The sequence below is a fragment of the Hyla sarda genome, chromosome 7, assembly GCF_029499605.1.
Source record: "Hyla sarda isolate aHylSar1 chromosome 7, aHylSar1.hap1, whole genome shotgun sequence".
Taxonomy (NCBI): domain Eukaryota; kingdom Metazoa; phylum Chordata; class Amphibia; order Anura; family Hylidae; genus Hyla; species Hyla sarda.
In genome coordinates this window covers 454,485-481,937 of record NC_079195.1, presented here as the reverse complement: position 1 = coordinate 481,937, position 27,453 = coordinate 454,485, and the positions used below count along the sequence as shown (strand labels likewise).

General features: G+C 43.8%; 1 protein-coding gene across 1 annotated transcript; it reads right to left on the bottom strand.

The window, feature by feature from the left end:
• Positions 1-2,128: 2,128 nt before the first annotated feature.
• On the bottom strand, positions 2,129-26,189 carry PTPRCAP (protein tyrosine phosphatase receptor type C associated protein). Its single transcript, XM_056529260.1, has 3 exons — positions 25,909-26,189; positions 5,203-5,262; positions 2,129-4,555 (listed from the first exon to the last, which is right to left on the bottom strand). Exons 1-3 carry the CDS (start codon positions 25,987-25,989, stop codon positions 4,208-4,210), a joined length of 489 nt encoding a protein of 162 aa, XP_056385235.1. The 5' UTR covers positions 25,990-26,189; the 3' UTR covers positions 2,129-4,207.
• Positions 26,190-27,453: the final 1,264 nt, after the last annotated feature.

Below are 27,453 nucleotides of genomic sequence, written 5' to 3'. Positions count from 1 at the left end.
ATCGAACCTCCATGATGTGTTACGGTATAATGCGGTGATATATCGAACCTCCATGATGTGTTACGGTATAATGCGTTGATATATCGAGCCTCCATGATGTTACGGCATAACGTGGTGATATATTCAGCCTCCATGATGTTATGGTATAACATGGTGATATATCGAGCCTCTATGATGTATTACGGTATAACGTGGTGATATATCGAGCCTCTATGATGTATTACGGTATAACGCGGTGATATATCGAGCCTCCATGATGTGTTAGGTATAACATGGTGATATATTGAGCCTCCATGATGTGTTACGGTATAACGTGGTGATATATCGAGCCTCCGTGATGTTATGGTATAACGCGGTGATATATCCAGCCTCCATGATGTGTTACGGTATAACGTGGTGATATATCGAGCCTCCATGATGATATGTTATAACGCGGTGATATATCGAGCCTCCATGATGTTACGGTATAACGCGGTGATATATCCAGCCTCTATGATGTGTTACGGTATAACGCGGTGATATATCCAGCCTCCATGTTGGGCGGAGTGAAGTATTTCTGACCTGTTTCTGAGCGGTGACCGCGTGCAGTGTTGTCTGTATCCTCCTCGAGATGTCAGGATCTGAACGTTTCCATGGAGATTGATCTACAGACCAGCATGCACTATGCTAAAGACAGGATCAGCAATGCCAGTGTGCTGCCGGCCAAGCTGCTGACTAAGAGATGTATTTATTTATGTCATTGTATTGAGAATATAACTAAGTCAATACCCCGAACCATGTGACAATGTCTATTGAATGGGGACATCCAGGATTCCCAGTAATTACGCTGCTCCTGCCCATGGGCTGTGCCTGGCATATATGTATATAATTATAAATAAATGAAAAAACAAAACAAGACCCTTTAAAAGGAAACTCCAACTAGAACTGAGGCCAAGTCCACACAGCTGTAGTGCAGCCACATTTATGTCTGGGAGTCCCAGTCCAGATCCTTATGATGTTGTTGGATCAGAGCCCCTTTAAGTCGCCTCCATGGGGCACAGCCATTTCTCATTCTCTACATTTCAGGAATGAGGACCAGAGCTGGGCTGTTTGATTGTAGTACACACATTGTTACTTCCTCCCTTTCTTCCCTGGCTCATGAAATCATAGCACATACATCTTATTGCTGTGCCATGACATAGAGCTGGTGAATGTGCCGTTGACTAAATAGGTTGGCACTGTCCATGGAACAATTTACACTTCAGTAACCTAGATGGCATGTGGGGGGGGGAGGGGAGGTTTACTGGTGCACAGGGTGTGTAAGGTGCTGGGTAAGCAGAAATGGAGAAGTTACACTAGGCACCAAACTGCTGCTGTAAAGCTAAAGTAAGGGGGAGATAGTACTGTGGATATACATCAGAAGTACAATGTTATGTACACAAGGGACAGGTGACCTCAGCTTGATATGTGTGGTCAGAGATGAGTAAGAAGCCTTGGTTTACCTTTTGTGGATCCTCTTCAGCAGGCAGATTGGCTTACAGGCACTTTGGCCCAGGCTTTCTCCCTGACCTGCACATGGTAAGCCACGCCCCCACTTCCTGTATTTTGGCCTGGTTCTCCCTAATTCTTAACATTTTCTGGGGTAAGGAGAATTTTTTTTGGTAAATGAAGAGATTCACAAATATGTTAGGAATGACAATGGCCATTGGTCATAATGTATTAGGACTTATGGTATGAGTTCATTGCATGGTTTGTACCACACAGGATCTGTGGGGGGGGGGGGGGGGGGAGGGACTGAAGGAAGAGGCAGCATGAAGGGTAAATCTAAAATTCAAGATGGTGTCAGCAGAGTCTGGAGTGTGACAGACAGGTCGGAGGCAGCGATGGAACGTCATGGGTTTTCTATTGAAGACGTCTTTAACCCTCAACCCCGCTTTAACCTGCGAGTCTTCTCCTCCGATATCTTCATGTATCACAGGATCGGATACAAAGAATAAATGGGAACATTACAGTGAATACTAACAGTGTTACAGGCGCCGGTGCCACCATGTGTTCTGCATTCTGACAGGAAATAAAAGTACATTTATAAAAACATTTTTGTTTTGTTTTTTTTGTTTATTGCATAATCAAGTTTTATAAAGGTTTTTCAAAACAAAAAATACAGAAACAGCAGAAAATAGTTCTCATCCCAACAGCGAGGGCGAAATTGTGATCGCCGGTAATATAATATCTATAGTGAGGTGCTCCATTACTAAGACGTATTGTAGAAGTGACAGTCCCCCATCTATCCAAACCCCCCCCCCCCCCGTTGGGTGCTCGTGGGGACCAGTATTGGGCAGAACAGGGCTCCATGTATCCTCAGTATATAAGGACAGTATTCTAATGAGTCAGTGAGGTAACTATTACTTTAAGAGCAGCCAAAAGGAAGGATCAGTGAAGGCCTTCTAGGCGCCTACAGACAGAGGGAGAACCGTCACCCCCGCCATCAGTTGAATGTCTTGTTGGTGTTGCCGGCCTCGTGCCTTTTGACAAACCCTGAACAGTATGGAAGAGGTTAAGGGAAGGGGAGCTGATTTATTTGCTATCTATTTGCTAAATGGCTTGATGTCCACATTAATGGGGGAAATAGTCCTATTTTTGGATGCCACAGAAGATTCCTTTCCCGGGTTTGGTTCGACACTAATGTGTTCCTCCAAAGATTGAACCTGAAATGGATAAGTGTAACCTTATAAAAGGCAGGAGTGAAACCTTCAGGTCCCGGGGCCTTTACTAGTGAAAGATTCTTTATTAACCGCTCCAAACTTGTCCACTGAGGTCCTCCTCCAGAGACACAGCCTCCACCAGACACCTGACCGACACCCAGCCTCCATCTGACCGACACCCGGCCTCCACCAGACACCCGACCGACACCCGGCCTCCACCAGACACCCGACCGACACCCGGCCTCCACCAGACACCCGACCGACACCCGGCCTCCACCAGACACCCGACCGACACCCGGCCTCCACCAGACACCCGGCCTCCACCAGACAGCCGGCCTCCTCCTCACCAGCACTTTGCTGAGAATTTTCCCTGTTGCTTTACCTAATAAATATTTTTACATTTTAAGTTGTTGCAAAAGTGACCAAACTAAACATTTTAATTGATGATGATTTTTATTTTTCACACATTCCAAGCCTGCAAATCTTCATTCCAAACCCGAGTGAAGATGGAATATCTGCAGCATTTACATGTCTTATACCAGAAGTGCGAAGAGCAGAAGAGGGAAGGATTTGTCAGTCACCATGGTTACGTATAAAGAGAAACAATAAAATACAAAGCCCCTCAATAGACAAGGTGATTAACCATCATCCATGGTTTGGGCTCCAGTGTGATGGCTGGTACCATCGAGACTGGATGAAGGGCCCTCATTGGGAGATCTGCTCTTGACTAGTCTGGGATCTACCACGATCTTGATCTACTTGTGTCCTTCCCGGACTCTACAAGCTTAGAGCTGATTAAATACAATACAAGTACTAGATAGACATTTCTACTGTAGGTCATTGACAGTCATGGGGCTCATGGGAGTACCAAGGTGGTGCTCATCTCTCTTCACATGGATCGTGGAGGTGATTGTGTTGTGATGGTCACAAACTTTATTTGGGCAAATTGCTGGAGAAATTGGAAATTAAGCACAAATATTTTAAAGGGGTCTTTCCATCTTAGCTGGAAACTGAAAAACAAAATTCTCAAATAGTTGTGTTTGAAAATATTCCCATCAGAGACCTGTAACCAAGAGCCGCAGGACAATCGCCCGCTGGGAGGTGTTTTCCTTCGGGAATCAGTCTTCAAATGGCACAAGTGCTGTTAACCGAAATGGGCTGGGTTTTAGAAAGGTTTCCTAACCCCAAAAAGTTGTCATGAAATGGCTCAGCATGGAAATGAAAAAACTGTAATCTACCACATGTGGGATGGCACCGTGTATATTAGAAGTCTGGGTCCTTTGTGGGATTGGTGGACCCTTTGATACGTAACCGTTATGTATTTCGGCTCCCGACCAGTTTCTGGACCCCATTCCCCTTTTTAATTCTGGGCAGTTTAGAGTCCACCTTGTTTTGACGTGAGATCAAAGAATATTCATCAGTAAGGGCATCTTTAAGGGGACACCATCAACCGAACCAATTTCATAGTTATATCCCAACAAGTACCCAGTATAACAAGTGGGGCTCATTCCACATGAGGACCCCCATTATAAGGCAGTAATATCAGTCTCTTCATTAGGTTCCGGTTCTTCGTCTTCTTCTTCCTCTTCATTGTCTTCTACCGTGCTGACTTCCTCTTCTTTCTTTTGGGGAATCCATCTGGTCTTCGAATTCTGCATGAACTCCTGAGCTGTGCCCCAAAGCACGTGTGGGTGGTAGCCTTCACCCCCTTCCGTGTCAATCAACCTTTTCCATGCCATGATGAGGGCTAAACAGAGGACGATGAGCAGTAGCACCAGTAGGACCACGGTCACCGTGCTGTCATTGGACTCGTTGGAGGACTCCGCTTGTGTAACCGGAAACAAGCTGAACCAGGATCCGACTAACAGAGTCCCCTAGGAGGAGAAAGATGGAAACCGGACTTAATTTATTGGAATGATGTGTGACTATTGACTCACTTTACCTGATCCGATCTGAATGAACCCTCTAAATCCTGTGATCTATCGGCTAATACCATAAGGAAATTCACCTAACTTTGCTGCACACGACTCTATGGGCCACAATGAAGATAGTCAGGCCCATAGGGGAGCTTGGCAGATTCTCTCTCTATCTATATACACAAACTATCCCTGGATCAAGTGGGGATTATAAAAATAATGTTATACAATGTAGTCAAAATCTATTCAGTTAGCTCCCCCCTAGTAATGGTTGAATGTATCCATCATTATACAACTTAAAGGGGTACTCCAGCAATTTATTAAATTCCTGCGGGGGGTGTCAAGTTAAGTTTTTTCATTTTGATTTGCGACAGCCCAGGCATAAGGGGGGGGGGGGGGATAGCCGGAGTATCCCTTTTAAGTTGCATCATTCTGGATACATGCAGCCACCACTAGGGGGAGCTGGCTGAATACACAGTTAATTGAAGTTTAACTAAAGAATAATTATAAAGGTAAATATACAGTAATGAGTGGGGGCCCCTGCGGTTTGCTCTTGCACCCTATGTTTTTCGTGTATGTCCTCTCTATAGGTGGACGATTCTTACCAAATTCCTGATTCTGTTTTCCATCTCTGGGTCTCCCCCGTTCACCTTCTTAAATTCTTCCTGAAGAAGAAAAAAAAAAACCCTGAAATGATTACAGTGTAAGATGATTTATAAATACAGGTAAATACTGACCCTGAAACTGGAGGTAAGAAGACGACTTTCTGTATGACGCTCACCTGACAGCTGAACGCCCATCACTACACGGGCAGCTGAACGCCAATCACTACACGGGCAGCTGAACGCCCGTCACTACACGGGCAGCTGAACGCCCGTCACTACGCGGGCAGCTGAACGCCAGTCACTACGCGGGCAGCTGAACGCCCGTCACTACACGGGCAGCTGAATGCCTGTCACTACGCGGGCAGCTGGACGCCCGTCACTACGCGGGCAGCTGGACGCCCGTCACTACGCGGGCAGCTGGACGCCCGTCACTACGCGGGCAGCTGGACGCCCGTCACTACGCGGGCAGCTGGACGCCCGTCACTACGCGGGCAGCTGAACGCCCGTCACTAGTATTCTGTGCAGATTTGATGCGCAGGATTTTCTGCTGAAGATTTCAATGTAATCTGAATAACCACTTGAAATCCTGGGCATCAAATCTGCGCAGAATACTGTACGTGTGAATAGACCTTAAAAGTATAAAATGCTTCAGCTGTTCAACCACAAGAAGTATAATCCGCACCGCTCATAGTTGGCTTCGATTCCATGCACCATGTGTGTATGAAACGCCAGTCTAAATAAATTTAATGACTATGGGAGAGGACCGCCTTTTTTGGGTAGCAATGTTTGGCGTAACACGCTCCACTCCAGCCCTCTGAAAGCACCTGCGCAGCGGACCCGCCAAGTCGAAAACGAATGTCCAGCACTAGGTGTACAAAATCTTAAGCGCTTTATTGGGAAACAACAGGATAAGACGGGCACGATGACACCTGACGCGTTTCACGCACTCGTGCGCTTAGTCATAAAGGGGTTTCATAGTTCACACAACAGGTTGAAATACTCATGGAATCAGATCACATGACAAACTTAAAACAAACTGCTGGAAGACATGGTCCGGATTTGTGATATACAGACGTATTCACACAGCAGAGTACGGGCTAAATATTCAATACACAGTGATAAGGACCGATCCCTGATCCAATCCCTGCCGCTCGATAACGTTTCCCTATTATACAGACGTCTTCTCATGTCTCCACCCCGGGGTCTTCTTTATACCTTTCACACTGAGGAAATTTGTGTTACCTCCAAGGATCTTCCTAAAATGCTGTTAGGGTTGACACCCCTACTGTGAGACCCTTCATGCGCACCTTAAAGGGGTATTCCGCTTCTCAGCGTTTGGAACAAACTGTTCTGAACGCTGGAGCCGGGAGCTCGTGATGTGATAGCCCCGCCCCCTATGATATCACGCCCCACCCCCTCAATGGGAGTCACGCCCCCTCCCATAGACTTGCATTGAGGGGTGGGGCGTGACATCATGAGGGGCGGGGCTATGACGTCACGAGCTCCCGGCTCCAGCGTTTGGAGCAGTTTGCTCCAAACGCTGAGCAGCGGAGTACCCCTTTAAGTTGGTTACTAAAATGCCGTGTTAGGACTGACACCCCTACTGTGAGACCCTTCATGCTGAGATGTGTCTCCTAATGCGGACCTTAAAGGGGTACTCCGCTGCTCAACGTTGTCATGTGTCATTATGCCAGTGTAACACATGATGAGCTTATAACCCTATTAGAGACTTTCCTGCTACTAGAAGGAACAATGGGGGAGGATTCATCATTGTAGCTGCAGGTCCTTTTGTAGGTGCAGGTCCTTTTGTAGGTGCAGGTCCTTATGAAGGTGCAGGTCCTTTTGTAGGTGCAGGTCCTTTTGTAGCTGCTGGTCCTTTTGTAAGTGCAGGTCCTTGTGTAGGTGCAGGTCCTTTTGTAGGTGCAGGTCCTTTTTGAAGGTGCAGGTCCTTTTTGAAGGTGCAGGTCCTTTTGTCGGTGCAGGTCCTTTTGTAGGTGCAGGTCCTTGTGTAGGTGCAGGTCCTTTTGAAGGTGCAGGTTCTTTTGTAGGTGCAGGTCCTTTTTGAAGGTGCAGGTCCTTTTGTAGGTGCAGGTCCTTTTGAAGGTGCTGGTCCTTTTGTAAGTGCAGGTCCTTGTGTAGGTGCAGGTCCTTTTGAAGGTGCTGGTCCTTTTGTAAGTGCAGGTCCTTGTGTAGGTGCAGGTCCTTTTGAAGGTGCAGGTCCTTTTGTAGGTGCTGGTCCTTTTGTAGGTGCAGGTCCTTTTGTAGCTGCTGGTCCTTTTGTAGCTGCTGGTCCTTTTGTAGCTGCTGGTCCTTTTGAAGGTGAAGGTCCACATTGCAGAACCACATTTATTAATGGTCGCAGGGCATTGATGCATTTTGGTCACATTTCCTGTCATTTCTCTGGTTTATTTCTTGCACAAAATTTTGCGACTTTTTATCCTGCTGTGTAAAAATCTGTGACTTTTCTACACGTACTCCATGAAGCTGGGCTGATGTATTTTTGCAACTTTTTGGGCTTTTGAGATTTTAAAAAAAGTCTCAGTTGATTCATTCATCACTACTGAAAAATACCTGAACTGTCGGTCTGTGCACCAAAAAAGACCCAGCGCAGCAACAACAATCTACACGCAAACCCCCAATGTCCAGATTGTATCCTGACTAAAGACTCTGTATCTGACTACTATGCACTGAGAGGCGTCTGTATCGCTGCACCGAGAGGCGTCTGTATCTCTGCACCGAGAGGCGTCTGTATCTCTGCACCGAGAGGCGTCTGTACCGCTGCACTGAGAGGCGTCTGTATCTCTGCACCGAGAGGCGTCTGTATCTCTGCACCGAGAGGCGTCTGTACCGCTGCACCGAGAGGCGTCTGTACCGCTGCACCGAGAGGCGTCTGTACCGCTCCACCGAGAGGCGTCTGTACCTCTGCACCGAGAGGCGTCTGTACCTCTGCACCGAGAGGCGTCTGTATCTCTGCACCGAGAGGCGTCTGTATCTCTGCACCGAGAGGCGTCTGTATCGCTGCACCGAGAGGCGTCTGTATCGCTGCACCGAGAGGCGTCTGTACCTCTGCACCGAGAGGCGTCTGTATCTCTGCACAGAGAGGCGTCTGTATCTCTGCACCGAGAGGCATCTGTATCGCTGCACCGAGAGGCGTCTGTACCTCTGCACCGAGAGGCGTCTGTATCTCTGCACCGAGAGGCGTCTGTATCGCTGCACCGAGAGGCGTCTGTATCTCTGCACCGAGAGGCGTCTGTACCTCTGCACCGAGAGGCGTCTGTATCGCTGCACCGAGAGGCGTCTGTATCTCTGCACCGAGAGGCGTCTGTATCTCTGCACCGAGAGGCGTCTGTATCTCTGCACCGAGAGGCGTCTGTATCTCTGCACCGAGAGGCGTCTGTATCTCTGCACCGAGAGGCGTCTGTATCTCTGCACCGAGAGGCGTCTGTATCGCTGCACCGAGAGGCGTCTGTATCTCTGCACCGAGAGGCGTCTGTATCTCTGCACCGAGAGGCGTCTGTATCTCTGCACCGAGAGGCGTCTGTATCTCTGCACCGAGAGGCGTCTGTACCGCTGCACCGAGAGGCGTCTGTATCTCTGCACCGAGAGGCGTCTGTATCTCTGCACCGAGAGGCGTCTGTACCGCTGCACCGAGAGGCGTCTGTACCGCTGCACCGAGAGGCGTCTGTATCTCTGCACCGAGAGGCGTCTGTACCTCTGCACCGAGAGGCGTCTGTATCTCTGCACCGAGAGGCGTCTGTATCTCTGCACCGAGAGGCGTCTGTATCTCTGCACCGAAAGGCGTCTGTGTCTCTGCACCGAGAGGCGCCTGTGTCGCTGCACCGAGAGGCGTCTGTACCTCTGCACCGAGAGGCGTCTGTGTCTCTGCACCGAGAGGCGTCTGTGTCTCTGCACCGAGAGGCGTCTGTGTCTCTGCACCGAGAGGCGTCTGTGTCTCTGCACCGAGAGGCGTCTGTGTCTCTGCACCGAGAGGCGTCTGTGTCTCTGCACCGAAAGGCGTCTGTGTCTCTGCACAGAGAGGCGTCTGTGTCTCTGCACCGAGAGGCGTCTGTGTCTCTGCACCGAGAGGCGTCTGTGTCTCTGCACCGAGAGGCGTCTGTGTCTCTGCACCGAGAGGCGTCTGTATCTCTGCACCGAGAGGCGTCTGTATCTCTGCACCGAGAGGCGTCTGTACCTCTGCACCGAGAGGCGTCTGTACCTCTGCACCGAGAGGCGTCTGTACCTCTGCACCGAGAGGCGTCTGTACCTCTGCACCGAGAGGCGTCTGTATCTCTGCACCGAGAGGCGTCTGTACCTCTGCACCGAGAGGCGTCTGTATCGCTGCACCGAGAGGCGTCTGTATCTCTGCACCGAGAGGCGTCTGTATCTCTGCACCGAGAGGCGTCTGTACCTCTGCACCGAGAGGCGTCTGTACCTCTGCACCGAGAGGCGTCTGTACCTCTGCACCGAGAGGCGTCTGTACCTCTGCACCGAGAGGCGTCTGTACCTCTGCACCGAGAGGCGTCTGTACCTCTGCACCGAGAGGCGTCTGTACCTCTGCACCGAGAGGCGTCTGTACCTCTGCACCGAGAGGCGTCTGTACCTCTGCACCGAGAGGCGTCTGTACCTCTGCACCGAGAGGCGTCTGTACCTCTGCACCGAGAGGCGTCTGTACCTCTGCACCGAGAGGCGTCTGTATCTCTGCACTGAGGATCCAGTAGAGTTGGTTCTAGATTTACGAGGTTTCTAATATGTCTGGAATCATTCGCACAAACACGGAAACCACAGGGGCCCATATACACCAGACCACAAAACTACCCAAACACTAAGGATACTACCCCCAGCTGTCCTGGACTACTCCTCCTCGTGGGCACCACAGCCCGCCCTCCAGACTCCTCTGTCCTCTTCCTCCAGACTCCTCTGTCCTCCTCACTCCAGACTCCTCTGTCCTCCTCCCCCAGACTCCTCTGTACTCCTCCTCCTCCAGACTCCTCTGTCCTCCTCCAAACTCCTCTGTCCTCCTCCTCCAGGCTCCTCTGTCCTCCTCCTCCAGACTCCTCTGTCCTCCTCCAGACTCCTCTGTCCTCTTCCTCCAGACTCCTCTGTCCTCCTCACTCCAGACTCCTCTGTCCTCCTCCCCCAGACTCCTCTGTCCTCCTCCTCCTCCAGACTCCTCTGTCCTCCTCCTCCAGACTCCTCTGTCCTCCTCCACCTCCAGACTCCTCTGTCCTCCTCCACATCCAGACTCCTCTGTCCTCCTCCTCCAGACTCCTCTGTCCTCAACCAAACTCCTCTGTCCTCCTCCACCTCCAGACTCCTCTGCCCTCGTCCTCCAGACTCCTCTGCCCTCCTCCTCCTTCAGACTCCTCTGCCCTCCTCCTCCTTCAGACTCCTCTGTCCTCCTCCTCCCTCCAGACTCCTCTGTGCTCCTCCAGACTCCTCTGTCCTCCTCCCTCCAGACTCCTCTGTGCTCCTCCAGACTCCTCTGTCCTCCTCCCTCCAGACTCCTCTGTCCTCCTCCCCCAGACCCCTCTGTCCTCCTCCCCCAGACTCCCCTGTCCTCCTCCCCCAGAATCCCCTGTCCTCCTCCTCCAGACATCGGGCTCTTCTCTTCTCGGTGTCTTCGTTTTCAAGCTTCATGGCAGACGTAGCTTCCTCCGCGCCGAATTATCTGAAAACCACATCCCCCTTGTGTGAAGGGGGCAAATACTGTAGTATATAGAGGGGCAAATACTGTAGTATATTGAGGGGCAAATACAGAAGTATATAGAGGGGCAAATATGGAAGTATATAGAGGGGCAAATAATACTGTAGTATATATAGGGGCAAATACTGTAGTATATAGAGGAGCAAATTCTGAGGTATATAGAGGGGCAAATACGGAAGTATATAGAGGGGCAAATACTGCGGTATATAGAGGGGCAAATACTGTAGTATATAGAGGGTCAAATACTGCAGTATATAGAGGGGCAAATTCTGAGGTATATAGAGGGGCAAATACGTATATAGAGGGGCAAATACGTATATAGAGGGGCAAATACTGCGGTATATAGAAGGGCAAATACTGAACTATAATGAGGGGCAAATACTGAAGTATATAGAGGGGCAAATACTGAGGTACATAGAGGGGCAAATACTGAATTATATAGAGGGAAAAACACTGAATTATATAGAGGAGCAAATACTGAATTATATAGAGGGGCAAATATTGAAGTATATAGAGGGGCAAATACTGCAGTATATAGAGGGGCAAATACTGCGGTATATAGAGGGGCAAATACTGCGGTATATAGAGGGGCAAATACTGAATTATACAGAGGGGCAAATACTAAAGTATATAGAGGGGCAAATACTGAATTATATAGAGGGGCAAATACTGAAGTATATAGAGGGGCAAATACTGTAGTATATAGAGGGGCAAATACTGTAGTATATAGAGGGGCAAATACTGTAGTATATAGAGGGGCAAATACTGCAGTATATAGAGGGGCAAATACTGAGGTATATAGAGGGGCAAATACTGAATTATACAGAGGGGCAAATACTAAAGTATATAGAGGGGTAAATAATGAAGTATATAGAGGCAAATACTGAAGTATATAGAGGGGTAAATGCTGTAGTATATAGAGGGGCAAATACTGAATTATATAGAGGGGCAAATACTGAAGTATATAGAGGGGCAAATACTGTAGTATATAGAGGGGCAAATACTGAAGTATATAGAGGGGTAAATAATGAAGTATATAGAGGCAAATACTGAAGTATATAGAGGGGTAAATGCTGTAGTATATAGAGGGGCAAATACTGAAGTATATAGAGGGGCAAATACTGTAGTATATAGAGGGGCAAATACTGTAGTATATAGAGGTTTATATAGAGACACCTCCAGGTCACATTTGGTGCAGAGATTCGGCAGTTTCTGTACATTTACAAAACCACTTTATATGGTAGAAAACAATTGTTTCCTAATCTTTTGAAGATTCAGCAGCCGACGCGTTTCATTGCTGTAACAATCGTTTATATTGATTCTTTTTTATTGTTTTTGTTGCTTATGTAGCACCAACATATTCTGCAGCGCTGTTCAGAGATCATCGTCCCCAATGAGGACCATAATCTAATGTTCTTATGTCAAACACATTGGGACCAATCTGAGCAAACAGAGAGAACTCTGAGCAGAGGATATCCCCACCCCCGCACTGTACGGGAACATTCACACAATCGCAACTCAGAGGGAAATGTTTTCACTTCAAGGGCTTAAAAATCAGCAAATCTACCGATCGATTGACGACATTAGGACGACCTATTGATGTTACAATCATGTGAGCGTCCTTATATCAGCGATAATAACCACTGAGCCCCCTTATGTTATCTACTGAGCCCCCTTATAATACTAACCACTGATCCCCCTTATGTTATCTACTGAGCCCCCATATAATACTAACCACTGAGCCCCCTTATGTTATCTACTGAGCCCCCTTATGTTATCTACTGAGCCCCCTTATAATACTAACCACTGAGCCCCCTTATGTTATCTACTGAGCCCCCTTATAATACTAACCACTGAGCCCCCTTATAATACTAACCACTGAGCCCCCTTATGTTATCTACTGAGCCCCCTTATGTTATCTACTGATCCCCCTTATAATACTAACCACTGAGCCCCCTTATGTTATCTACTGAGCCCCCTTATAATACTAACCACTGAGCCCCCATATGTTATCTACTGAGCCCCCATATAATACTAACCACTGAGCCCCCTTATAATACTAACCACTGATCCCCCTTATGTTATCTACTGAGCCCCCATATAATACTAACCACTGAGCCCCCTTATGTTATCTACTGATCCCCCTTATAATACTAACCACTGAGCCCCCTTATGTTATCTACTGAGCCCCCTTATAATACTAACCACTGAGCCCCCTTATGTTATCTACTGAGCCCCCTTATAATACTAACCACTGAGCCCCCTTATGTTATCTACTGAGCCCCCTTATAATACTAACCACTGAGCCCCCATATGTTATCTACTGAGCCCCCATATAATACTAACCACTGAGCCCCCTTATAATACTAACCACTGATCCCCCTTATGTTATCTACTGAGCCCCCATATAATACTAACCACTGAGCCCCCTTATGTTATCTACTGAGCCCCCATATAATACTAACCACTGAGCCCCCTTATGTTATCTACTGATCCCCCTTATAATACTAACCACTGAGCCCCCTTATGTTATCTACTGAGCCCCCTTATAATACTAACCACTGAGCCCCCTTATGTTATCTACTGAGCCCCCATATAATACTAACCACTGAGCCCCCTTATGTTATCTACTGAGCCCCCATATAATACTAACCACTGAGCCCCCTTATGTTATCTACTGAGCCCCCTTATAATACTAACCACTGAGCCCCCTTATGTTATCTACTGAGCCCCCATATAATACTAACCACTGATCCCCCTTATGTTATCTACTGAGCCCCCATATAATACTAACCACTGAGCCCCCTTATGTTATCTACTGAGCCCCCTTATGTTATCTACTGAGCCCCCTTATAATACTAACCACTGATCCCCCTTATGTTATCTACTGAGCCCCCATATAATACTAACCACTGAGCCCCCTTATGTTATCTACTGATCCCCCTTATGTTATCTACTGAGCCCCCTTATGTTATCTACTGAGCCCCCTTATAATACTAACCACTGATCCCCCTTATGTTATCTACTGAGCCCCCTTATAATACTAACCACTGAGCCCCCTTATGTTATCTACTGAGCCCCCATATAATACTAACCACTGAGCCCCCTTATGTTATCTACTGAGCCCCCATATAATACTAACCACTGAGCCCCCTTATGTTATCTACTGAGCCCCCTTATAATACTAACCACTGAGCCCCCTTATGTTATCTACTGAGCCCCCATATAATACTAACCACTGAGCCCCCTTATGTTATCTACTGAGCCCCCTTATAATACTAACCACTGAGCCCCCTTATGTTATCTACTGAGCCCCCATATAATACTAACCACTGAGCCCCCTTATGTTATCTACTGAGCCCCCTTATAATACTAACCACTGAGCCCCCTTATGTTATCTACTGAGCCCCCATATAATACTAACCACTGAGCCCCCTTATGTTATCTACTGAGCCCCCTTATAATACTAACCACTGAGCCCCCTTATGTTATCTACTGAGCCCCCATATAATACTAACCACTGAACCCCCTTATGTTATCTACTGAGCCCCCATATAATACTAACCACTGAGCCCCCTTATGTTATCTACTGAGCCCCCTTATAATACTAACCACTGATCCCCCTTATGTTATCTACTGAGCCCCCATATAATACTAACCACTGAGCCCCCTTATGTTATCTACTGAGCCCCCTTATAATACTAACCACTGAGCCCCCTTATGTTATCTACTGAGCCCCCATATAATACTAACCACTGAGCCCCCTTATGTTATCTACTGAGCCCCCTTATAATACTAACCACTGAGCCCCCTTATGTTATCTACTGAGCCCCCATATAATACTAACCACTGAGCCCCCTTATGTTATCTACTGAGCCCCCATATAATACTAACCACTGAGCCCCCTTATGTTATCTACTGAGCCCCCATATAATACTAACCACTGAGCCCCCTTATGTTATCTACTGAGCCCCCATATAATACTAACCACTGAGCCCCCTTATGTTATCTACTGAGCCCCCTTATGTTATCTACTGATCACCCATATAATACTAACCACTGATCACCCTTATGTTATCTACTGATCACCCATATAATACTAACCACTGAGCCCCCTTATGTTATCTACTGAGCCCCCTTATAATACTAACCACTGATCACCCATATAATACTAACCACTGATCCCCCTTATGTTATCTACTGATCCCCCTTATGTTATCTACTGATCCCCCTTATGTTATCTACTGATCCCCCTTATGTTATCTACTGATCCCCCTTATGTTATCTACTGATCCCCCATATAATACTAACTACTGATCCCCCATATAATACTAACTACTGATCCCCATATATAACTAACTACTGATCACCCATATAATACTAACTACTGATCACCCATATAATACTAACTACTGAGCCCCCATACAATACTAACCACTGATCACCATACAATACTAATCACTGATCACCATACAATACTAATCACTGATCACCATACAATACTAACCACTGATCACCATACAATACTAATCACTGATCACCATACAATACTAACCACTGATCACCATACAATACTAATCACTGATCACCATACAATACTAATCACTGATCACCATACAATACTAATCACTGATCACCATACAATACTAATCACTGATCACCATACAATACTAATCACTGATCACCATACAATACTAATCACTGATCACCATACAATACTAACCACTGATCACCATACAATACTAATCACTGATCACCATACAATACTAACCACTGATCACCATACAATACTAATCACTGATCACCATACAATACTAACCACTGATCACCATACAATACTAATCACTGATCACCATACAATAATAACCACTGATCACCATACAATACTAATCACTGATCACCATACAATACTAATCACTGATCACCATACAATACTAACCACTGATCACCATACAATACTAACCACTGATCACCATACAATACTAACCACTGATCACCATACAATACTAATCACTGATCACCATACAGTACTAACCACTGATCACCATACAATACTAATCACTGATCACCATACAATACTAATCACTGATCACCATACAATACTAACCACTGATCACCATACAATACTAATCACTGATCACCATACAATACTAACCACTGATCACCATACAATACTAATCACTGATCACCATACAATACTAACCACTGATCACCATACAATACTAACCACTGATCACCATACAATACTAATCACTGATCACCATACAATACTAATCACTAATCACCATACAATACTAATCACTGATCACCATACAATACTAATCACTGATCACCATACAATACTAACCACTGATCACCATACAATACTGATCACTGATCACCATACAATAATAACCACTGATCACCATACAATACTAATCACTGATCACCATACAATACTAATCACTGATCACCATACAATACTAATCACTGATCACCATACAATACTAACCACTGATCACCATACAATACTAATCACTGATCACCATACAATACTAATCACTGATCACCATACAATGCTAATCACTGATCACCATACAATACTAATCACTGATCACCATACAATACTAACCACTGATCACCATACAATACTAATCACTGATCACCATACAATACTAATCACTGATCACCATACAATACTAACCACTGATCACCATACAACACTGATCACCGTACAATACTAATCACTGATCACCATACAATACTAATCACTGATCACCATACAATACTAATCACTGATCACCATACAATACTAACCACTGATCACCATACAATACTAATCACTGATCACCATACAATACTAATCACTGATCACCATACAGTACTAATCACTGATCACTATACAATACTAACCACTGATCACCATACAATACTAACCACTGATCACCATACAATACTAACCACTGATCACCATACAATACTAATCACTGATCACCATACAATACTAATCACTGATCACCATACAATACTAATCACTGATCACCATACAATACTAACCACTGATCACCATACAATACTAACCACTGATCACCATACAATACTAATCACTGATCACCATACAGTACTAACCACTGATCACCATACAATACTAATCACTGATCACCATACAATACTAATCACTGATCACCGTACAATACTAATCACTGATCACCATACAATACTAACCACTGATCACCATACAATACTAATCACTGATCACCATACAATACTAATCACTGATCACCATACAATACTAATCACTGATCACCATACAATACTAATCACTGATCACCATACAATACTAATCACTGATCACCATACAATACTAACCACTGATCACCATACAATACTAATCACTGATCACCATACAATACTAATCACTGATCACCATACAATACTAATCACTGATCACCATACAGTTCTAATCACTGATCACCATACAATACTAACCACTGATCACCATACAATACTAATCACTGATCACCATACATTACTTATCACTGATCACCATACAATACTAATCACTGATCACCGTACAATACTAACCACTGATCACCATACAATACTAATCACTTATCACCATACAATACTAACCACTGATCACCATACAATACTAATCACTGATCACCATACAATACTAACCACTGATCACCATACAATACTAATCACTGATCACCATACAATACTAACCACTGATCACCATACAATACTAATCACTGATCACCATACAATACTAACCACTGATCACCATACAATACTAACCACTGATCACCATACAATACTAATCACTGATCACCATACAATACTAATCACTGATCACCATACAATACTAATCACTGATCCCCATACAGTACTAATCACTGATCACCATACAATACTAATCACTGATCACCATACAATACTAACCACTGATCACCATACAATACTAACCACTGATCACCATACAATACTAATCACTGATCACCATACAATACTAACCACTGATCACCATACAATACTAACCACTGATCACCATACAATACTAACCACTGATCACCATACAATACTAATCACTGATCACCATACAATACTAATCACTGATCACCATACAATACTAACCACTGATCACCATACAATACTAACCACTGATCACCATACAATACTAACCACTGATCACCATACAATACTAACCACTAATCACCATACAATACTAACCACTGATCACCGTACAATACTAATCACTGATCACCATACAATACTAACCACTGATCACCATACAATACTAATCACTGATCACCATACAATACTAACCACTGATCACCATACAATACTAATCACTGATCACCATACAATACTAACCACTGATCACCATACAATACTAATCACTGATCACCATACAATACTAATCACTGATCACCATACAATACTAATCACTGATCACCATACAATACTAATCACTGATCCCCCATACAATACTAATCACTGATCACCATACAATACTAACCACTGATCACCATACAATACTAACCACTGATCACCATACAATACTAATCACTGATCACCATACAATACTAATCACTGATCACCATACAATGCTAATCACTGATCACCATACAATACTAATCACTGATCACCATACAATGCTAATCACTGATCACCATACAATACTAATCACTGATCACCATACAATACTAACCACTGATCACCATACAATACTAATCACTGATCACCATACAATACTAATCACTGATCACCATACAATACTAACCACTGATCACCATACAACACTGATCACCGTACAATACTAATCACTGATCACCATACAATACTAATCACTGATCACCATACAATACTAATCACTGATCACCATACAATACTAACCACTGATCACCATACAATACTAATCACTGATCACCATACAATACTAATCACTGATCACCATACAGTACTAATCACTGATCACTATACAATACTAACCACTGATCACCATACAATACTAACCACTGATCACCATACAATACTAACCACTGATCACCATACAATACTAATCACTGATCACCATACAATACTAATCACTGATCACCATACAATACTAATCACTGATCACCATACAATACTAACCACTGATCACCATACAATACTAACCACTGATCACCATACAATACTAATCACTGATCACCGTACAGTACTAACCACTGATCACCATACAATACTAATCACTGATCACCATACAATACTAATCACTGATCACCGTACAATACTAATCACTGATCACCATACAATACTAACCACTGATCACCATACAATACTAATCACTGATCACCATACAATACTAATCACTGATCACCATACAATACTAATCACTGATCACCATACAATACTAATCACTGATCACCATACAATACTAATCACTGATCACCATACAATACTAACCACTGATCACCATACAATACTAATCACTGATCACCATACAATACTAATCACTGATCACCATACAATACTAATCACTGATCACCATACAGTTCTAATCACTGATCACCATACAATACTAACCACTGATCACCATACAATACTAATCACTGATCACCATACATTACTAATCACTGATCACCATACAATACTAATCACTGATCACCGTACAATACTAACCACTGATCACCATACAATACTAATCACTGATCACCATACAATACTAATCACTGATCACCATACAATACTAATCACTGATCACCATACAATACTAACCACTGATCACCATACAATACTAATCACTGATCACCATACAATACTAACCACTGATCACCATACAATACTAACCACTGATCACCATACAATACTAATCACTGATCACCATACAATACTAATCACTGATCACCATACAATACTAATCACTGATCCCCATACAATACTAATCACTGATCACCATACAATACTAACCACTGATCACCATACAATACTAACCACTGATCACCATACAATACTAATCACTGATCACCATACAATACTAACCACTGATCACCATACAATACTAACCACTGATCACCATACAATACTAACCACTGATCACCATACAATACTAATCACTGATCACCATACAATACTAATCACTGATCACCATACAATACTAACCACTGATCACCATACAATACTAACCACTGATCACCATACAATACTAACCACTGATCACCATACAATACTAACCACTAATCACCATACAATACTAACCACTGATCACCGTACAATACTAATCACTGATCACCATACAATACTAACCACTGATCACCATACAATACTAATCACTGATCACCATACAATACTAACCACTGATCACCATACAATACTAATCACTGATCACCATACAATACTAACCACTGATCACCATACAATACTAATCACTGATCACCATACAATACTAATCACTGATCACCATACAATACTAATCACTGATCACCATACAATACTAATCACTGATCCCCCATACAATACTAATCACTGATCACCATACAATACTAACCACTGATCACCATACAATACTAACCACTGATCACCATACAATACTAATCACTGATCACCATACAATTCTAACCACTGATCACCATACAATACTAATCACTGATCACCGTACAATACTAACCACTGATCACCATACAATACTAACCACTGATCACCATACAATACTAATCACTGATCACCATACAATACTAATCACTGATCACCATACAATACTAATCACTGATCACCATACAATACTTATCACTGATCACCATACAATACTAATCACTGATCACCATACAATACTAATCACTGATCACCATACAATACTAATCACTGATCACCATACAATACTAATCACTGATCACCATACAATACTAATCACTGATCACCATACAATACTAATCACTGATCAACATACAATACTAATCACTGATCACCATACAATACTAACCACTGATCACCATACAATACTAATCACTGATCACCATACAATACTAACCACTGATCACCATACAATACTAACCACTGATCACCATACAATACTAACCACTGATCACCATACAATACTAACCACTGATCACCATACAATACTAATCACTGATCACCATACAATACTAACCACTGATCACCATACAATACTAACCACTGATCACCATACAATACTAACCACTGATCACCATACAATACTAACCACTGATCACCATACAATACTAACCACTGATCACCATACAATACTAATCACTGATCACCATACAATACTAACCACTGATCACTATACAATAATAACCACTGATCACCATACAATACTAACCACTGATCACCATACAATACTAACCACTGATCACCATACAATACTAATCACTGATCACCATACAATACTAACCACTGATCACCATACAATACTAACCACTGATCACCATACAATACTAACCACTGATCACCATACAATACTAATCACTGATCACCATACAATACTAACCTTTCTGCAGCCCTTTTGTATACTATCACCAACATTTAAATTAAAGGGGTATTCTGCTGGAAAACATAATTTTTTTTTTAAATTAACTGGTGCCAGAAAGTTAAACAGATTTGTAAATTACTTCTATTTAAACCTCTTAATCCTTCCAGTACTTATCAGCTGCTGTTTGCTCCACGTGAAGTTCTTTTCTTTTTTCATTTCCTTTCTGTTTGACCACAGTGCTCTCTGCTGACACCTCTGTCCATGTCAGGAACTGTTCAGAGCAGGAGAGGTTTGCTATGGGGATTTGCTCCTAGTCTGGACAGTCCCTTACTTAGACAGAGGTGTCACCCCATGTCGGCAAATCAAAGGCAGGTGCGGGGGGTGAAAGTTCATTTCCCCCACTCTGCCCGCCCCTAGAAGTCCGGGCAGAGTGGGGGAAGATGGCGGCGATAGTGTGGGGGCTGTTAATGCACGGGGACCAGCAGCAGGTTCCTGAGGAGCAGGCAGCGGGGAGGACCGAGAGGCAAGTGGAGGCAGCAGCGGCATCCGTGGTAGCAGTGAAGACTGCTGTAAAGCGATCTTCACTGCTGCTTCTAGGACTTTCAAAACTACAACTCCCAGCATGCCCAGACAGCCTTTGGTTTGTAGTTTTGCAACATCTGGAGGGCCACAGTTTGGACACCACTGTGCAGGGGTCTCCAATCTGTGCCCTTCCAGATGTTGCAAAACTATGACTCCTAACATGCCATTTGGCTGTCTGGGCATGCTGGAAGTTGTAGTTTTGCAACAGCTGTAGGCACACTGGTTGGGAAACATTGTCTGTTTCCTAACATAGTGTTTCCCAACCCGTGTGCCTCCAGCTGCTCTCTATCACTTCGGAGCCCTGTTGTATTTCCGTAGTCGGGAGAAATTGCATTACAAATTTTGGGGGACTTTTTCTCTTTTTATCCCTTATGAAAAGGTAAAGTTGGGGTCTACTCCAGCATGTTATTGTAAAAAAAATATTTTTTTACATTAACATGCTGGTGTTGCTCCATACTTTTCGTTTGCACAAAAGGTAAAAGGAAAAAAAATTGTACGGAAATACCCCATATGAGGAGATAAAGTGCTCTGCGGGCGCACAACAAGGCTCAGGAGTGAGAGCGCCATGTACATTTGAGCTGATTTTTACAGAGCTGGCTGATCGTACAGCGTTTCTGACATAAACACAAAAAAAACCACATGTGACCCCATTTTGGAAACTACACCCCTCATAGAACGTAACAAGTATAGTATAGTGAACCTTAACACCTCACAGGTGTTTGAGGAATTTTCGTTAAATTTGGACATGAAAATGACATTTTTTTATTTTTTAACTAAAATGCTGCTGTTATCTGATATTTTCATTTTCACAAGGGGTAATATGAGAAAAAGCCCCCCATAATTTGTAACCCCATTTCTTCTGAGTATGGAAATGCCCCATATGTGGATGTAAAGTGCTCTGCGGGCGCACTACAATGCTCAGAAGAGAAGGAGCGCCATTGGGCTTTTGGTGAGAGAATTTCGCTGGAATTGAAGGCCACGTGTGTTTACAATGCCCCCATAGTGCCAGAACAGTGGACCCCCCCCCCCACACATGTGACCCCATTTTGGAAACTACACCCCTCACGCAATGTAATAAGGGGTACAGTGAGCATTTACGCCCAACAGGTGTCTGTCAGATTTTTGAAACAATGGTCCATGAAAATGAAAAATTGAAATTTTCATTTACACAGCCCACTGTTCCAAAAGTCTGTCAAACGCCAGTGGGGTGTAAATGCTCACTGTACCCCTTATTACATTCCGTGAGGGGTTTAGTTTCTGAAATAGGGTCACATGTGGGGGCGTCCACTGTTCTGGCACTATGGGGATTTTGTAAACACACATGGCCCCCGACTTCCATTCGAAACAAATTCTCTCTCCAAAAGCTCAATAGCACTCCTCTTCTGAGCATTGTAGTGCGCCCGCAGAGCACTTTATATCCACACTTTACATCCACACATGGGGTATTGTAGTGCGCCCGCAGAGAACTTTACATCCACACATGGGATTTTTCCATACTTAGAAGAAATGGGGTTAAAAATTTGGGGGGCTTTTTCTCCTATTACCTCTTGTAAAAATGGTAAATTTGTTTAAAAAAAACTGCATTTTAGTGAAATGTTTTAAATTTATTTACACATCCGACTTTCACGAAAAGACGTCAAACACCTGTGGGGTGTTTTTTTTTTTTTTTTTGCTGTTCTGGCACCATAGGGGCTTTCTAAATGCGACATGCCCCCCAAAAACCATTTCAGAAGAATTTGCTTTCCAAAAGCCTTATGTGACTCCTTCCATTCTGAGCATTGTAGTGCGCCAGCAGAGCACTTGACGTCCACACATGGGGTATTTCCATACTCAGAAGAAATGGGGTTACACATTTTGGGGGACATTTTCTCCTATTACCCCTTGTAAAAATGTAAAATTTGGGGAAAAACCAGCATTTTAGTGAAAAAAAAATTCATTTACACATCCAACTTTAACGAAAAGTTGACAAACACCTGTGAGGTGTTAAGGCTCACTGTACCACTTGTTATGTGCCTTGAGGGGTGTAGTTTCCAAAATTGTATGCCATATGTTTTTTTTTTTGTTTGTTTTTTTTTGCTGTTCTGGCACCATAGGGGCTTCCTAAATGCGTCATGCCCCCCAAAAACCATTTCAGAAAAACTCACTTCCCAAAATCCCATTGTCGCTCCTCCCCTTCTGAGCCCTCTACTGCACCCACAGAGCATTTTACATTCACATATGAGATATTTCTTTACTCAAGAGAAATTGGGTTACAAAATTTAGGGGGACTTCTCTCCTTTTACCCCTTGTAAAAATTCAAAAATTGGGTCTACAAGAACATGCGAGTGTAAAAAATGAAGATTTAGAATTTTCTCTTTCACTTTGCTGCTATTCCTGTGAAACACCTAAAGGGTTAACACACTTACTGAATGTCATTTTGAATACTTTGAGGGGTGCAGTTTTTATAATGGAGTAATTTATGGGGTATTTCTAATATGAAGGCCCCTCAAATCCACTTCAAAACTGATTTGGTCCCTGAAAAATTCCAATTTTGAAAATTTTGTGGAAAATTGGAAAATTACTGCTGAACTTTGAAGCCTCTGATGTCTCCAAAAGTAAAAACATCTCATCTTTATGATGAAAATATAATATATTGTATATAATAATATAAAGATATCTCCTGTATGATGCCAACATAAAGTAGACATATTGTATATGTGAATCAATATAAAAACATTTTGGGATGTCCATTTTCCTTATAAGCAGAGAGTTTCAAAGCTTAAAAAAATGCAAAATTTTCTAATTTTTCATAACATTTTGGAATTTTTCACCAAGAAATGATGCAAGTATCTGCGAAAATTTACCACTAACATAAAGTAGAATATGTCACGAAAAAACATTCTCGGAATCAGAATGAAAAGTAAAAGCATCAGAGTTATTAATGTTTAAAGTGACAGTGGTCAGATGTGCAAAAAATGCTCCTGTCCTTAGGGTGAAAATGGGCTGGGTCCTTAAGGGGTTATTGAATAAAGTAAATAAACAGTAAAAAACTAAAATTATAAGAGTGAAAAGCTGGTGTATATGGAACTTAAAACCATAAAAAAATAAGGGGTCACGTGGTATTGGTACCCGCTCTATGGTGGTCACTCTCTTCTGTTCTATATGTGTTGGACCAGATGGGCACGGTGTTTGGTCACCGTGAAATGTCACAATCCTAATTAGAGATTAGATTAGATTTGTCACAAACTTCTCGGCTCGGCAGTTGATGCCTTATCCTGCATAAATTAGTTCAGCTTTCAGGTGCCCCGATGGGCTGGAAAAGGTGGATACAGTCCTAGGAAACAGTCTCCTAGGACTGTATCCACCTTTTCCAGCCCACCGGAGCACCTGAAAGCTGAACTCATTTATGCAAGATAAGTCATCAACTGCCGAGCAGAGAAGTTTGTGACGAATCGAATTTACTGTAAGTTCGCTCATCTCTAATCCTAATGCGTGGACTATATAACTACCTACAGATATCTGTATCATCAAAAAAAAACTACAAAAAAGTTACTCAATCTGAACTGAATTGTTACTAAGACACTTCAGAAAGAGTCTTATGGTCCTGTAATATCTCGGCGCATGCTGTGGGGTAAGCCTGTAGCCCATTAATGTTCCCACAGATTATGCCATAGGCAGGTACCAAAGTAGATTTCAATAGACTTCTTTGGGGTCACATGAAGAACCTTCGAGGCCTCTATATAATGTCTGAGACATCTGGGGGGACACTTGGTCCCAAAGATGATTTACACCAATAAGTAGAGTCTTCCTGGTCCTGAACTTCATGGGAAAATGACTGTAAAGTGCAAAGTCAGCACCTGGTCCTCCTCACGTGTGATCGAGCATCCGAAAACGGGAAGATCTATTGCTCAGCATCAAACAGAGGAGTAAGACGCCGACCAAGGAAAAGACTTTGAAAGAGAAGGAGGTAGAATGAGAAGACACTTACTGTGGAGGGTGGCAGTCGACTTCCTCTCGCTCTGGTCTCTCGTCTGCTCTGAAAATGTTTTTTTCTCTCTCCACACTTCATTTCATATACTTCCTGTGTGTTCTTATGTCACACCACACTCAAGTGGTACGAGAAGTAGAAGACAAATTATCAACTTTGGGGAGGAAATAAGAAGAAGCTCCAGTACCCAGACCGTGGACTGTGCCCATCACGAGACCTAAACCCGTGATCAGACCCGACGCTAAAGGGCAGATAATGTTTGGTATTTTGTGTCTTTTGGCATCTGTAATCTCCGACAGACGGCTCCCATATGAAGAGTTTGTGTGGGGCGTCTCGCCCCACACACCCTCTTCATATGGAAGCCGGCTGTCGAAGGTTACAGATGTCAAAAGACACAAAATACCAAACATTATCTGGCCCTTAACGTCGGGTCTGGCCAATTTAATGGAAACAAATATATAGTCAGTGGGTCGTTTCCCCTGTGGGCACTGGTGTTGGGGCGGTGGTGGTCGCCGCCCAGTGCTACGCCATTTTATGCTAGGGACGTTAGGGACCCACTAAATACAAGTGGCCGCGATGTGGCTAGTGGGCTTGCACTTCATGATCCTAAAGTACAATAACGACCTGTAAGTTTAATAAACGTTGCTGAGAAGCCTTAGATCATTGTGCATGTTGTGGATGTGCGACCATGTCTGTTTTCTCTATTTGAACTCACATTGTGTTTTCTATCCCCCTCTCTTTTTTTATTGTTTTTACTTTGTCTACACTCTGCCCCTCCCCTTCAGCCCAGCCCTATATAAATTAGCAGGAAGCTGCACAGGGACCCTTCCTTTCTGGCAGCCTCCCAGTCTGACTTGGAGCACATGGTAAGTGAGCTTTTACACCTTGTTCACACTGGTGTGGTGCTGTGCGGCATCCATTGCTGCCGCAGCGCGGTGTCTATGGGGAGGCGTGGCCCTGGGACTGGTTTGAGTGACATTGGGGCTGCTCTTCCAGTGGGTTGTTCCCCCTGTGGGCACTGGTGTTGCGACGGTGGTGGTCGCTGCCCAGTGCTACGCCATTTTATGCATGGGACGTTAGGGACCCACTACTTACAGGTGGCCGCGACGTGGCAAGTGGGCTTGCACTTCATGATCATAAAGTACACTAACGACCTGTTAGTTTAATAATTGTTGCTGAGAAGCCTTAGATCATTGTGCATGTTGTGGATGTGCGTCCATGTCTGTTTTCTCTATTTGAATTCACAAATATATAGGTTGTGTTTTCTACAAAAATATTGTTTTATTAAACTGTTTATGAGGTAAATAAAAAAAAGTGTATAAAGCATCCAAAATACACAGCAAACACGAGAGGCAACCCTCAGGGGGTCAAACGAGAAAAAGAGGCAAACATTCCAAGTACAGCATGAAACAAGCTCCATAGGATCCTCCACGTCATCTAGACGACCATGAAGGAAGAGAATCCCAAGGTCGGCATCAAAAACAACAAACAATGATAAATCGTAACCAGGAAATAAGATCCAGAAGAAATTAAACCAATAAACTC

Excerpts from the sequence above, each read along its gene's own strand:
- PTPRCAP (XM_056529260.1), bottom strand. The coding sequence starts at position 25,989 with ATGAAGTGTGGAGAGAGAAAAAAACATTTTCAGAGCAGACGAGAGACC. Across the intron at positions 5,263-25,908 it reads GTCGACTGCCACCCTCCACA|GAAGAATTTAAGAAGGTGAA; the intron begins GTAAGTGTCTTC and ends TTTCTTCTTCAG. Across the intron at positions 4,556-5,202 it reads AAAACAGAATCAGGAATTTG|GGGACTCTGTTAGTCGGATC; the intron begins GTAAGAATCGTC and ends TTCTCCTCCTAG.